This window comes from Carlito syrichta, unplaced genomic scaffold, assembly GCF_000164805.1.
Source record: "Carlito syrichta isolate Samal-C Ts95f unplaced genomic scaffold, Tarsius_syrichta-2.0.1 Scaffold305756, whole genome shotgun sequence".
Taxonomy (NCBI): Eukaryota; Metazoa; Chordata; class Mammalia; order Primates; family Tarsiidae; genus Carlito; species Carlito syrichta.
In genome coordinates, this window is record NW_007249852.1 from 918,329 (window position 1) to 930,505 (window position 12,177).

A 12,177-nucleotide genomic window follows, 5' to 3' on the forward strand; every position below is an offset into this window, starting at 1 on the left:
AAAAAAAAAAAAAAAAAAAAAAAATCTCAGATCAAACAATGCTATTCATGGGTATATATCCCAGGAAATCTCTACATGTGAACCTGGAACAGCAAAAAACTAGGGGAAAAAAATCTAAACAACATCAAATAGAACGAACAAATAAATTTCACTATTTATAATCATATAATCAAACAATGCAGCAAAGGAAATGAATGAATAAAACTAAGGAAATTACAGTAATGGCAAAAAACAGCAAGGCATAGAATATATGACACAATTCCTTTTATATAATGTTTTATAATATGGAAATTTTAAAATTACCATCTTTAAAGAGACAAGCATACATTCTTTGGCTATATTAAGCAGTAAAAACAAACATTTACTTGTTTCTTTTTCAGTTTAAGGATCTGTTGTTCTACTTTTGCAATTTCTCGATCTACACGATCCATACTCTGTATTAACTCTTCTTTTGAAAGTTTTGAAGGTGAAGCATTTTGATCATCTCCACATGGTTGCCCAGAGATTGGCGAGGATGGAGCTTCATGTTTACCTCCAAATGCTGGATCCTTTAGAGGAAAAAAACCAAGAACAACGAGTTATCAATGTTACAGGTCAAGATTGTCCTAAATGAAAAAGTCCATTTTAAAACACAGCAGAACCATGTGTGCTATTTCTTTAATGGCAGTCTTTTAGTAGCAGTTTTCATATTCACATACATACATGCAAATATACACACATAAACCCCATGGATAAGTTTATATCACTTGTATAGTTTAGATATGCCATTTACCATTTATATTATTGAAAAGCCTCATATTCCATAATAGTACATACTGAATATAAAAGCATGTCTGGGAAAATTAGGTTATGGTTACACTCTAAAACCTGTACAATTTTGTAAGGAAAGCACCAATGAAACAATAACAATTCTAACAAACTTAATAATGTAGTTAAAGCTCCAATATCATTTGTATTCAGCATACAATCAATATTTGGTAGCTTTAAGCCCTATAGTTTAAGCTTCCTCTGTTAAGATGTAAATCCTTAAGGTCATTTAGTCTCCAAAAGAAAACAGTATGCTACATCAAAATAAAAAACCAGATTTGGTTACAACCATTTACTTTAATTAGAAGCTATACAGAGTAAGCCACTGTAGAGAATTTCTGAGAAAGTAACAGTGTAATCACGACAAAGGATGGTATCAATTTCTCAGCCATTTTCTTTCACTGACTCTTGAAAAGATCAGAACAAGTAGGCTGGGAAATAGTAGTATTCCAGGTAAAACCTATGTGCCCACCCACCTTAACAACTATGATATGCCCAAGAATTCCTATCAAAAAGTTTCTGCAGGCCAGGAGTGGTGGCTCATACCTGTAATCCCAGCACTTTGGGAAGCTGAGAAGAAAGCATTGCTTTAGCCCAGGAGTCTGAGACCATCCTAGGCAACATAGTGAGACTTCGTCTCTATAAAAATACAATAATAAAAATGTCTGGACTTTCCAAAGACTAAAACTGAAGTACCTAAGTCAGAGAAATGGCCTAGAAACTTTTGTTGCTTCTAACTCTGGGCCTACCTTCATAAAGGACAACTAAGCCTGCCCACACTACAGCACACATAACATTTCTTTAGCCAAAAACATACCACTGTGATTCCAAATCAGCATAAAATCACAGTAGAATGAAAGTCCCTTCACTCAAAATCTACCATCCCACTAACACACACACCTAATTAATTTGCAGTCTGAGGTAAAGATACAAGCAATATTATAAAAGAGATGAATTTTAGAATAAGGCACTAAATAAGCAACTGTGAAAAATCAGTAGTTCTGAACCAAGAATGTATATAGGAAATACCTGAATAGTTGTTCCAAAATACTTTGATACAGAGATTTTAGCTAAAGCATAAACATAGATTGCTGAAAAGCTTCTTATTTTGTAACAGTATGCAATAAAGGTAGGAAGACTTCTGGGAAAATAAAGTTATAGCTATACCCTAAAATCTGTACAATTCTGTAAGGAAAGCACCAATAAAACAGTAACAATTCTGGCTGGTTGCAGTGGCTCAGGGCTATAATCACAGCACTTTGGGAGACCAAGGCAAGAGGATTGCCTGAGTCCAGGGGTTCATGACCAGGCTGGGCAACTTGGTAAGACCTCATCTCTACAGTTTAAAAAAATTAAAAAATTATCCGGGCTCGGTGGCTCAGTCTGTAATCCCTCGCTTTGGGAGGCTGAGGTGAGTGAATTGCCTGAGCCCGCGGATTCGAGACCCGCCTGGGCAACTCGGAGACCTCATCTCTACAATAAATCAAAAAAATGAGCTGGGTGTGGTAGCCCGCGCCTGTAGTTCCAGCAACTTGGAAGGCTGAGGAGGAAGGATCACCGAGGCCCAGCAGGTCGAGGCTACATTGGCCAGGAACAGCCACTGCACTCCAGTCTAGGTGACAGAGTGAGACTCCAACTCAAAAAAAAAAAAAAAAAAAATCAGCCAGGCGTAGTAGCGCGTGCCTGTAGTTCTAGCTACTTGGAAGGCTGAAGCGGGAGGGTTGCCTGAGTCAGCAGGTTGACGCTGGGTGGCCATGGGCATGCCACTGGACACCAGTCTGGATGAGAAAGTGAGACTCTGACTCAAAAACAATATCAACAATTCGAACAAACTTAATAGTACAGTTAAAGCTCCAATATTATTTGCATTCAGCCAGTCAATATTTGGCAGCCTTAAACCCTATAGTTTAGGCCTCCTCTGTTAAGATGTAGATCTTTGAGGTCATTGGCTTTGAAAAGAAAACAGTATGTTTCATCAAAATAAAAAATCAGATTTGGGGTACAACCATCTTTACCAACCTTTAACAACAAAAAATACAGGGTAAAATGTCTTCAGTGTCCTTTCAACACTCAAATTTTCATTAACATTGTGAAAAGCATAGCAGTTCTTAAATAAATTCCAATACTATTTGTAACTAAAAAAACTAAATGCAGAATTTTCCAATTTTTAAAATATCTTCATACATTGTAAAGCCTCTTTCTTAAACTAGAAGATAGCTTGCTCCTGACAACTCTGAAACATTAATGTATAGGAAAAGCTCTTTAGTAGACCACCAGGACTTCCATGTTACAGTAATATCATTCTCTAATCATATGCATATGAGCTAATTTGTGTTACATAAATATATAATAGCAAAAGAGATTCTTTGATTCAGCACATTTTGAAAATATTCCCCAGGTGATTCTGATACATGCCCTAAAACTACTACTACAAATCAATATTTTCCAGTGATTTCCTTTCTAGTGAAATATTTAACAAAAAAGCAAATTCCTTGAGTTCCTACTCATAGGATAGGAATTAGGTATAGAGCGGTGATCAAAACAGACATGATCCTCGCCTTCATGGAGCTTACATTCTTGTTGGAAAACCCAGATAGCTATCTTAAAGAAATCAATTCTTATCTCACATTTTATGTCAAAATAAAAGCCAAGTAATAGCAAATACTTATGAGACTTATTAGCAAATCACACAGAGCCTCCAAAAAAAAAAAATCACATTATGCTTGGCTCCTGAGGGCTGAGAGCAAAAGACAAAATAGGTACTATTCTTTTAAAAAGAAAAATGGAGCCGGGCTCGGCGGCTCAGCCTGTAATCCCGTGCTTTGGGAGGCCGAGGTGAGTGAATTGCCTGAGCCCATGGGTTCGAGACCCACCTGGACAACTTGGCGAGACCTCACCTCTACAATAAATTAAAAAATTAGCTGGGCATGGTAGCACGGGCCTGTAGTTCCAGTTACTTGGAAGGCTGAGGCAGAAGGATCGCTGGAGCCCAGCAGGTCGAGGCTGTAGTGGCCGAGAGCGTGCCACTGCACTCCAGTCTGGGCAACAGAGTGAGACTCCAACTCAAAAAAAAGAAAAACGGATCAAAATTAAAAACATAAAATTCAGCCGGGCTCAGTGGCTCAGCCTATAATCCCACGTCTTTGGGAGGCTGAGGTGAGTGGATTGCCTAAGCCCGCGAGCAACTTGGAGAGACCTCATCTCTACAATAAAATCAAAAAATCAGTCGGGCATGGTAGTACATGCCTGTAATTCCGGCTACTTGGAAGGCTGAGGCGGAAGGATTGCTGGAGCCCAGCAGGCGAGGTTGCGGTGGCCGGGAGCGGCCACTGCACTCCAGTCTAGGCGACCGAGTGAGACTCCAACAAACCAAAAAAAAACATAAAATTCTGCATATCAAAATAGTAATAACAAATCTAAAAGGCAAATAATGAAATGGGAAAACCATTTGCAAAACATGAACTCTAACAACTCAATATAAAATAAGAAATAAACCAACAGAAAAATGAGCAACAGACACAAACAGGAAAGATGAATAACCAATATACAAATGAAAGAATGTTAAACTTTACAAACAAATAAATGCAAGTTTAAAACTATCACTTATAAAATTAACAATCTTTCTTTAAATAACAAATATGTGGTGTCAGCAAGGGTACAAGAGAAGTGAGTACCTTTATACACTGCTGTCAGGAATAAGAATTGGTCCTACTCTTTTGCAGGGCAATGTGGAAATATTCACTGAAAGCCTTAAAAATGTCAACTGTGGTCTGTAATTAATTATACTAATAGGAATTTACCTTAAGGAAGTAAATAAGAATGTATACCCAAAAAAATGAGCCTAAAGAACAGTTATATCACAATGTTATAAACAAAATGCATGATGATTGATTAAATAAATTACTTTATATTCATATATGGAATACTAAGCAACCACTAATACAGTTGTAAACTTACTGTCACAAAATGAAGCTCATAATATAGTTAGGCAAAAATAAAGTTAAACAGAATGTACAAAGTAAATACATTAAAATATGCATATAAATAGGGAAGAAAAAAACATCAAAATGTTAACAATGAATTCTAAGCTTCGGTAACTTAGATCTCTAACTATAGGTACCTTTTTCCTTCAAATTTATCTAATTCTATAAACTACACCTTGCCTTAACAATATTTTTTAAAAGAAGAAAACTTATAAATGTTAATTCTTTGTAAATTCTTACTTCTACCAGCAGGGTGGAGAAAAGAATGGGGAAGAGAGAATGAGGACAGAAGTAGAAGTATTAGTAGTAGTCATGGGTAACACCTTAAGGGGAAAAAAGCAGGACTAAGGTCAGAGATCCTAGGTTTTCATTCCAACTCAGGAAACACTACCTAAGTCACCTAAATTTTCTTAGCACCTCATTTCTCAACTGTAAAATGGAAACAGGTCATGGTGTATAACCCAACATGTCACATTTTAATGAATGTTTTTGCTAAAATATTCTACAGCTACAAATTACATTTGAGTTAATATTAATTCAGCATTGGAAAAAGACCTTTAATTGCTATATTTTAATAATTGTTTTAATGTACCAAAACATTTCTTATAAACCCCAGACTACTGTATAATATATTTTTCATATAAAATGAGTCACAAAACGTCCAGGAGTCAGGCTCGGTGGCTCAGTCTGTAATCTCGCGCCTTTGGGAGGTTAAGGTGAGTGGACTGCCTGAGCCTGTGGGTTCGAGACCCGCCTGGGCAGCAAGATCTCATCTCTACAATAAATCAAAAAATCAGCCAGGCGTGGTAGTGCATGTCTGTAATTCCAGCTACTTGGAAGGCTGAGGCGGAAGGATTGCTGGAGCCCAGCAGGTCAAGGCTGCAGTGGCCGGAAGCGGCCACTGCACTCCAGACTGGGTGACAGAGTGAGACTCCAACTCAAAAAAAAAAAAAAAAAAAAAAAGTCCAGAAGCTTCGCTAATATCTATCTAGCTTATCACGAAGGGCTTTTCCTCACCCAACTTATTTTGAAAAATTTCAAATTGACATGAAAGTTGAAAATTTACATGAAAGTGATCAATAAAATGATCACTTATTTATATTTCACTTATATTTCCCAGTTGTTAACATTTAGATGTATGAGATGTATGTATTTGCTTTCTTTGTATACACACACACACCTTTTTATTTTTGGCTGAACTATTTGAAAATAAATTGAAGATATACTATCTTTTTAAACCACTTTTCATCACATTAAAAAAAAAAAAATCAAAGAAAATATATAGGTACTTATTTATCTGATATCAGGGTAGAAAGGACAACTAGCCATAAGAATAACCTTTATGGAAAAGAGATTTGATGACAAAATTTCAGTATGCTTAAAATCAAAATAAAAAAAGAAAACTGAGACAAAAAGACATTGGAAAAAATATTCACATATGTTAATAAAAAGGTTAACACTTGCTGGGCACAGTGGCTCACACCTATAATCCCAGCACTTTGGGAGGTGGAAAAGTGAGGATTACCTAAGCTCAGGGGTTCAAGACCAGTCGGAGCAACATGGTGAGACCTTGTCTCTACAATAAATCAAAAAATTCAGCCGGGCATGGTGGCACAGGCCTGTGGTTCCAGCTACTTGGAAGGCTGAGGTAGAAAAATCACCTGAGCCCAGCAGGTTGAGGCTGCAGTGGCTGTGGGCAACAGAGTAAGATTCCAACTCAAAAAAAAAAGTTAACACTTTACTGATACAAGCTTTTAAAATCAGTTTATTCTTTCTGAAATAAATATTTATTCACTAGCTACTAAGTGCCATGTACTTCCCAATCTGCTGATTTAATGATAAGCAAAAGACAGTTGGAAAGATAAACACAGCAACAAAACAAGGACACAAGTATACAAGTATACATTTCACACACAAAAGTAAAAATGGTTTGACCGCCGGGCTCGGTGGCTCAGTCTGTAATCCCGCGCCTTTGGGAGGCTGAGGTGAGTGGATCGCCTGAGCCCACGGGTTCGAGACCCGCCTGGGCAGCGAGACTTCATCTCTACAATAAATCAAACAATCAGACGGGCGTGGTAGTGCATGCCTGTAATTCCGGCTATTTGGAAGGCTGAGGCGGAAGGATCGCCGGAGCCCAGCAGGTCGAGGCCGCAGTGGCCAGGAGCGGTCACTGCACTCCAGTCTGGGCAACAGAGTGAGACTCCAACTCAAAAAAACCAAAAAACAAAAAACAAAACAAATGGTTTGACCTTAATAAAACTCTTTTATAAATGCATAGCATACCTTTTGAAATGTAACAAAATATAGCTCAATACTAAAAGTAGTTCTCTATGAATGAACAGCATGGCTAATATATACTTAAAAATTGCTAAGAAAGTGATTTTAAATGTTCTCACAACAAAAAAAGTGATAACTATGTGAGGTGATGTTAATTAGTTTGATTTAATCATTTCACAATATTTACATATATCAAAATATCATACTGTAGACTGCAAATATACACAATTTTTATTCATCTATTCTACCACAATAAAACTGGTAGGGGGTCATTATCTCCAAGTTGTAGAAATATAAGTAACTTTTTCTTTGTTTCTTAAGTTTTTTGTAAGTATGTACTACTTATATAAATTAGAAATAAACTTTTTTCTGTATAAAAATTATAAGCACAGTTAGATCTTACCTAAAATGTGGTTTCTTCCATGTAGCAAGTTAACAAATTATTACTGAATTTAAAGAGTTTAGTTAAAATTTAATTAAAATTTAAGCCGGGATCGGTGGCTCAGCCTGTAATCCCACGCCTTGGGAGGCCGAGGCGAGTGGATTGCCTGAGCAACTTAGCGAGACCTCATCTCTACAATAAATCAAAAAATTAGCCGGGCATGGTAGCGTGCGCCTGTAGTTCCAGCTACTTGGAAGGCTGCGGCGGAAGGATCGCCAGAGCCCAGCAGGTCGAGGTTGCGGTGGCTCGGGAGCGGCCACTGCACTCCAGTCTGGGCGACAGAGTGAGACTCCAACTCAAACAAAATAAAAATAAAAAATAAAATTTAACAAAACTAGTAGTCTTAAGTACCTCTGACCATGCCTTATAGCCCAGCAAGCCAATATAAAATACTGAGAATTATTAGATATGAATTTTTCTTTATAGTAGTCCTCGCAGATTGTTTTTACTTACCAAAAAGTCAAAAGTACTGACTTTAATAGTCTGGAGTACTAAGTCTGTGGTTTCTAATTTTGTTTAACAAAATTTTTACTTTCCCATAGCACTAACCTTTAGAGACTGGCATAACTAGACTTTCTTTGAGGTGCTATGCCTGAATATGACTAAATAAACATTACAAACCTACAATTCTACAGAGTAAGAGAACAAATATTTACCTTCTTAGCATCTGCAGAAGACCTCAGCCCATCTGGCAACGTGTGCACTAAAGGCAAAACCGCAGCACTGACACGCTGAAAATGGGAATCAGAAACTTGCTCCAAACGTGGTCTCTTGGATTCCAGTGAATCGTGATCCACCGGAGATGGGCCTGGGTGAAACTGTTCATATCCAATTCTCCTTTCTTGAGGCCTGATACATATAAAGAAAAGGAACACTTGAAAATTTTTAAGCATTGTACAACTCTGTCAACATCCCTTGTTAAACTTTGAAATAAATGAAAAAGTTATGCTTACTTTCAAAGTAAACCTCTGGAACCTGTCCTCCCATCCCAGAATATGTCACTATAGTACTATTAAATCTCTAATTCTAATTTTTTAAAGAGTTTCCCAGGGGAAAGGGGGGGGGAAGGTGCAAAAAACAAAAAAAATGGAGAAGTGAAAGATATAAGATTTGCAGAAAATTTAGTTGCTGAAAATCCATGAACTAATATTTTAAAATATCAAAATGCCATAAAAGTTGCATTCAGGATAATGTAAACCAGCAGAGCCATAGGTTTTCAACCAATAATAAAAACAAGCAGCGAAAAAAAAATCTCCCAACTACTGCTACATAGAAAGTTAAATAACTTGAGTTATGAAGTATTATTAAGTCTTAAAGATAACTCTCTTTGGGAGAAACACACAGTCTCTAACACATCATCCTGGACCCAAAACATGGTTTCTGTCTAGTTTTCCCAAATACACAAGTGACGTGAAGGTCAGAATCTTTTATTTCTTTACATGATGTACTGCAGAGTCTAGCTTAATGGGTGTTTGTTAATTTCACTTTTCATTTTCTACCAAAGTATTAACAGAAATGATTAATAGGAATGATTAGTAGGAAGATTCAAAAACAACACAAAGATGACTGCTTTCACCACTTATATTCAATATGATATTGAAAGTTCTATTGAAGCATTAAGAAAAAGTATCCAAGTTGAAAAGCAAGAAATAAAAGTATTTTTGTTCACAGATGACATTATGGCAAATATAGAAAACCCTAAAAAATCTACAAAAACACTGTTAGAGCTAATAAACAAATACAGCAAAGTAGTGGGATACAAAATCAACACACAAAATTCAGTTGTATTTTACATACTGGTGATGAACAATCTGAAATGAGATTTTAAAAAACAATACCTTTTATAACAGTACCCAAAATAATATAGTTAGTAATAAATTTGACCAAGGAAGCTAAAGACTTAAATGCTGAAAATCACAAAACACTACTGGAAGAAATAAAAGACAAATAGTAAGAAATCTCATATTCACATACTAGAAGACGATACTGTTAAGGTGACAATACTACACAAAGCAATCCATGTAATTTCTATAAAATCCTATTGGCATTTTCTGCAGAAGTAAGAAAAACACATCATAAAATTCATATGGACTCTCAAAGGACGCCAAATAGCCAAAGCAATCTTGAAAACGGAACAAAGTCAGAGAACTTACACTTCACAATTTGATACAAAGCTATAACAATCAAAAGATTAATCATCCCCTGAGACCAGAGGTAATCTATCAACAACTAACATCCACTATTAGGTTAAAAGCCAAGCTTGTCAACACATCACATAGAACCAAAGCCACTGCTAGCCCACTGAAAGATTTGCTGTGGCCAGGCACAGTGGCTCACGCCCGTATTCCTAACACTTTAGGAGGCATAGGTAAGAGGAATGCCTGAGCCCACAGGTTTGAGACGAGCCCGGGCAACTCAGCGAGACCTTGTCTCTACAATAAATCAAAAAATTAGCCAGGCATGGTGGCATGCATCTATGGTTCTAGCTACTTGGAAGGCTGAGGCAGAAGGATCTCCTGAGCCCAGCAAGTCGAGGCTGTGGTAGCTGGGAGCATGCCACTGCACTCCAGTCTGGGCAACAGGGTGAGACTCCCACACACACACACAAAAAGAGTAGAAGTAGAGGCTGGGACTCACGGCTCACACCTGTAATTCCAAAACTTTGGCAGGCTGAGGGAGGAAGACTGCTTGAGTACAGGAGTTCAAGACCAGCCTGGGCAACATAGTGAGACCAACACTCCACACAAAAATAAAATAAATTAAAATAAAGTAGTCGGGCATGTGTAGTCTCAGCTATTCAGAAGGATCACCACAGCCCAGGAAGTTGAGTCTGCAATAAGCTAAGACTGTACCACTACATTCCAGCCTGGATAACAGAGAGAAATCTCAACTCAAAAAAAAAAAGGAGAAGGAGAAAATAGGACAAGTTATTATTCAAGATTCTTTTAATTCTTTCCTTGAATCTCACTTTTCCACGTTTATGGCAGCCACTGCATTCACTTCCTTGTTTATAAAGGGTGCATTTTTAGCCTTTTTAAAAACAAATAATGTATACTTGCTAGACATTGGGACAAGCGATCTAAATTCTCTCTACAAACTTCACCAAAAATGAACTACGCAATAATTTTAAATATAGCCAAATAATTTCAAATACTTTATCATCTTAAAACTTGAATAGTAAACACTTTATAAAAATAGGGAATCAGGGCTGGGTATGAAAGCTCAAGCCTGTAATCCCAGCACTTTGGGAGGCTGAGGTGGGTAGACTGCTTGAGCTCAGGAGTTCAAGACCAGCTTAGGTAACATAGCAATATCTCATCTCTAAGAGAAAAAAAAAATTAATTAGGCATGGTGGCCTGTGACTATAGTCCCAGCTACACAGGAGGCTGAGGCAGAAGATCACCTGAGCCCAGGAGGTAGAAGCTGCAATGAGGCACAAAAAAAAACAGAGGGTGGGATTGGCAGTTGAGGGAAACTGCTAGGGGAGGGAAGGGCATACATACCTCATCAACAAGGGTACCGGCATAAACAACGTTTGCATACCTAACCCTGAATTGTACCCCCCACATCTTTATAATAAGAAATTAAGGTAAATTAAATTAAATTAAACCCCCCACCAAAAAAAAAAAAGAAAAAGAAAATCAGGCTGAGTGTGGTGGCTCATGCCTGTAATTTCAGTACTTTGGGAGGCTGTGGCAGGAGGAGCACTTGAGCCCAGTAGTTTCAGATCAGCCTGGACAACATAGTGAGACCCCATCTCTCTATGAGTTAGCCAAGAGTGGTGGTACACGCCTGTGGCCCCAGCTGAGGTGGGAGGGTCACTTAAGTCCAAGAACTGAGAGGCTCCAGTGAGCTGTGATTGTGCCACTGAACACCAATACGGGCAACAGAGTGCAACTTCAAGCCAAAAATATATATATATAAGAAATCGGGCTCCTTATAAAATTTCTAAAACAAGAAATCTAGAAAGGAAATTTAATAAAGGAAGTTATTATATTTCAAAATATTTTAAAATTCATATAAATAAAATAAAAAGTGAAAACGAAGAAATTACAACATATGCCTCAGAAATAAAAAGGATAAAAGACTTTTATGAATGATTATACATCAACAAATTGGATAACCTAGAGGAAATGAATAAATCCCTAGAAAAATACAACCTACCAATATTGAGTCAGGCAGAAAAAGAAAGCCTGAACAGACCAATAACAAAGAGACTGAAGAAATAATTTCAAAACTCTCAAAAAAGAAAAGTCCAGGACCAGACGGCTTCATAGTTGAATTCTACTGATATTTAAAGAACAGTTAATAACTACCCCACATCTCTATAATAAATAAATTTTAAAAGTTAATACAAATTTTTCCTAAGCTCTTCCAAAAAACAGAGCTAGAGGGAATACTTCCAAACACATTTTATAAGGCCAATGTCACCTTGATGTAAGACAAACACATTACAAGAAAAACCGCCAGGCTCGGTGGCTCAGCCAGTAACCCTGCGCCTTTGGGAGGCTGAGGGGAGTGGATTGCCTGAGCCCATGGGTTCGAGATCCGCCTGGGCAGCGAGACCTCATCTCTACAATAAATCAAAAAATCAGCTGGGCGTGGTAGCACATGCCTATAATTCCGGCTACTTGGAAGGCTGAGGTGGAAGAATCGCCAGAGCCCAGC

At 37.5% G+C, this 12,177-nt stretch overlaps 1 protein-coding gene across 8 annotated transcripts in view; it reads right to left on the minus strand.

Annotated features, from left to right (window-relative positions):
- The window catches only part of NCOR1 (nuclear receptor corepressor 1), a 147,778-nt gene that overhangs the window by 122,862 nt on the left and 12,739 nt on the right, over positions 1-12,177 (minus strand). For all 8 annotated transcript variants that reach the window (XM_021714775.1, XM_021714774.1, XM_021714772.1 and 5 more), the window contains exons 4-5: positions 8,166-8,358; positions 366-548 (exon numbers count right to left, since the gene is read on the minus strand). In XM_021714775.1, the coding sequence (XP_021570450.1) occupies positions 366-548; positions 8,166-8,358 (376 nt within the window). The remainder of the gene's footprint in view (positions 1-365; positions 549-8,165; positions 8,359-12,177) is intronic.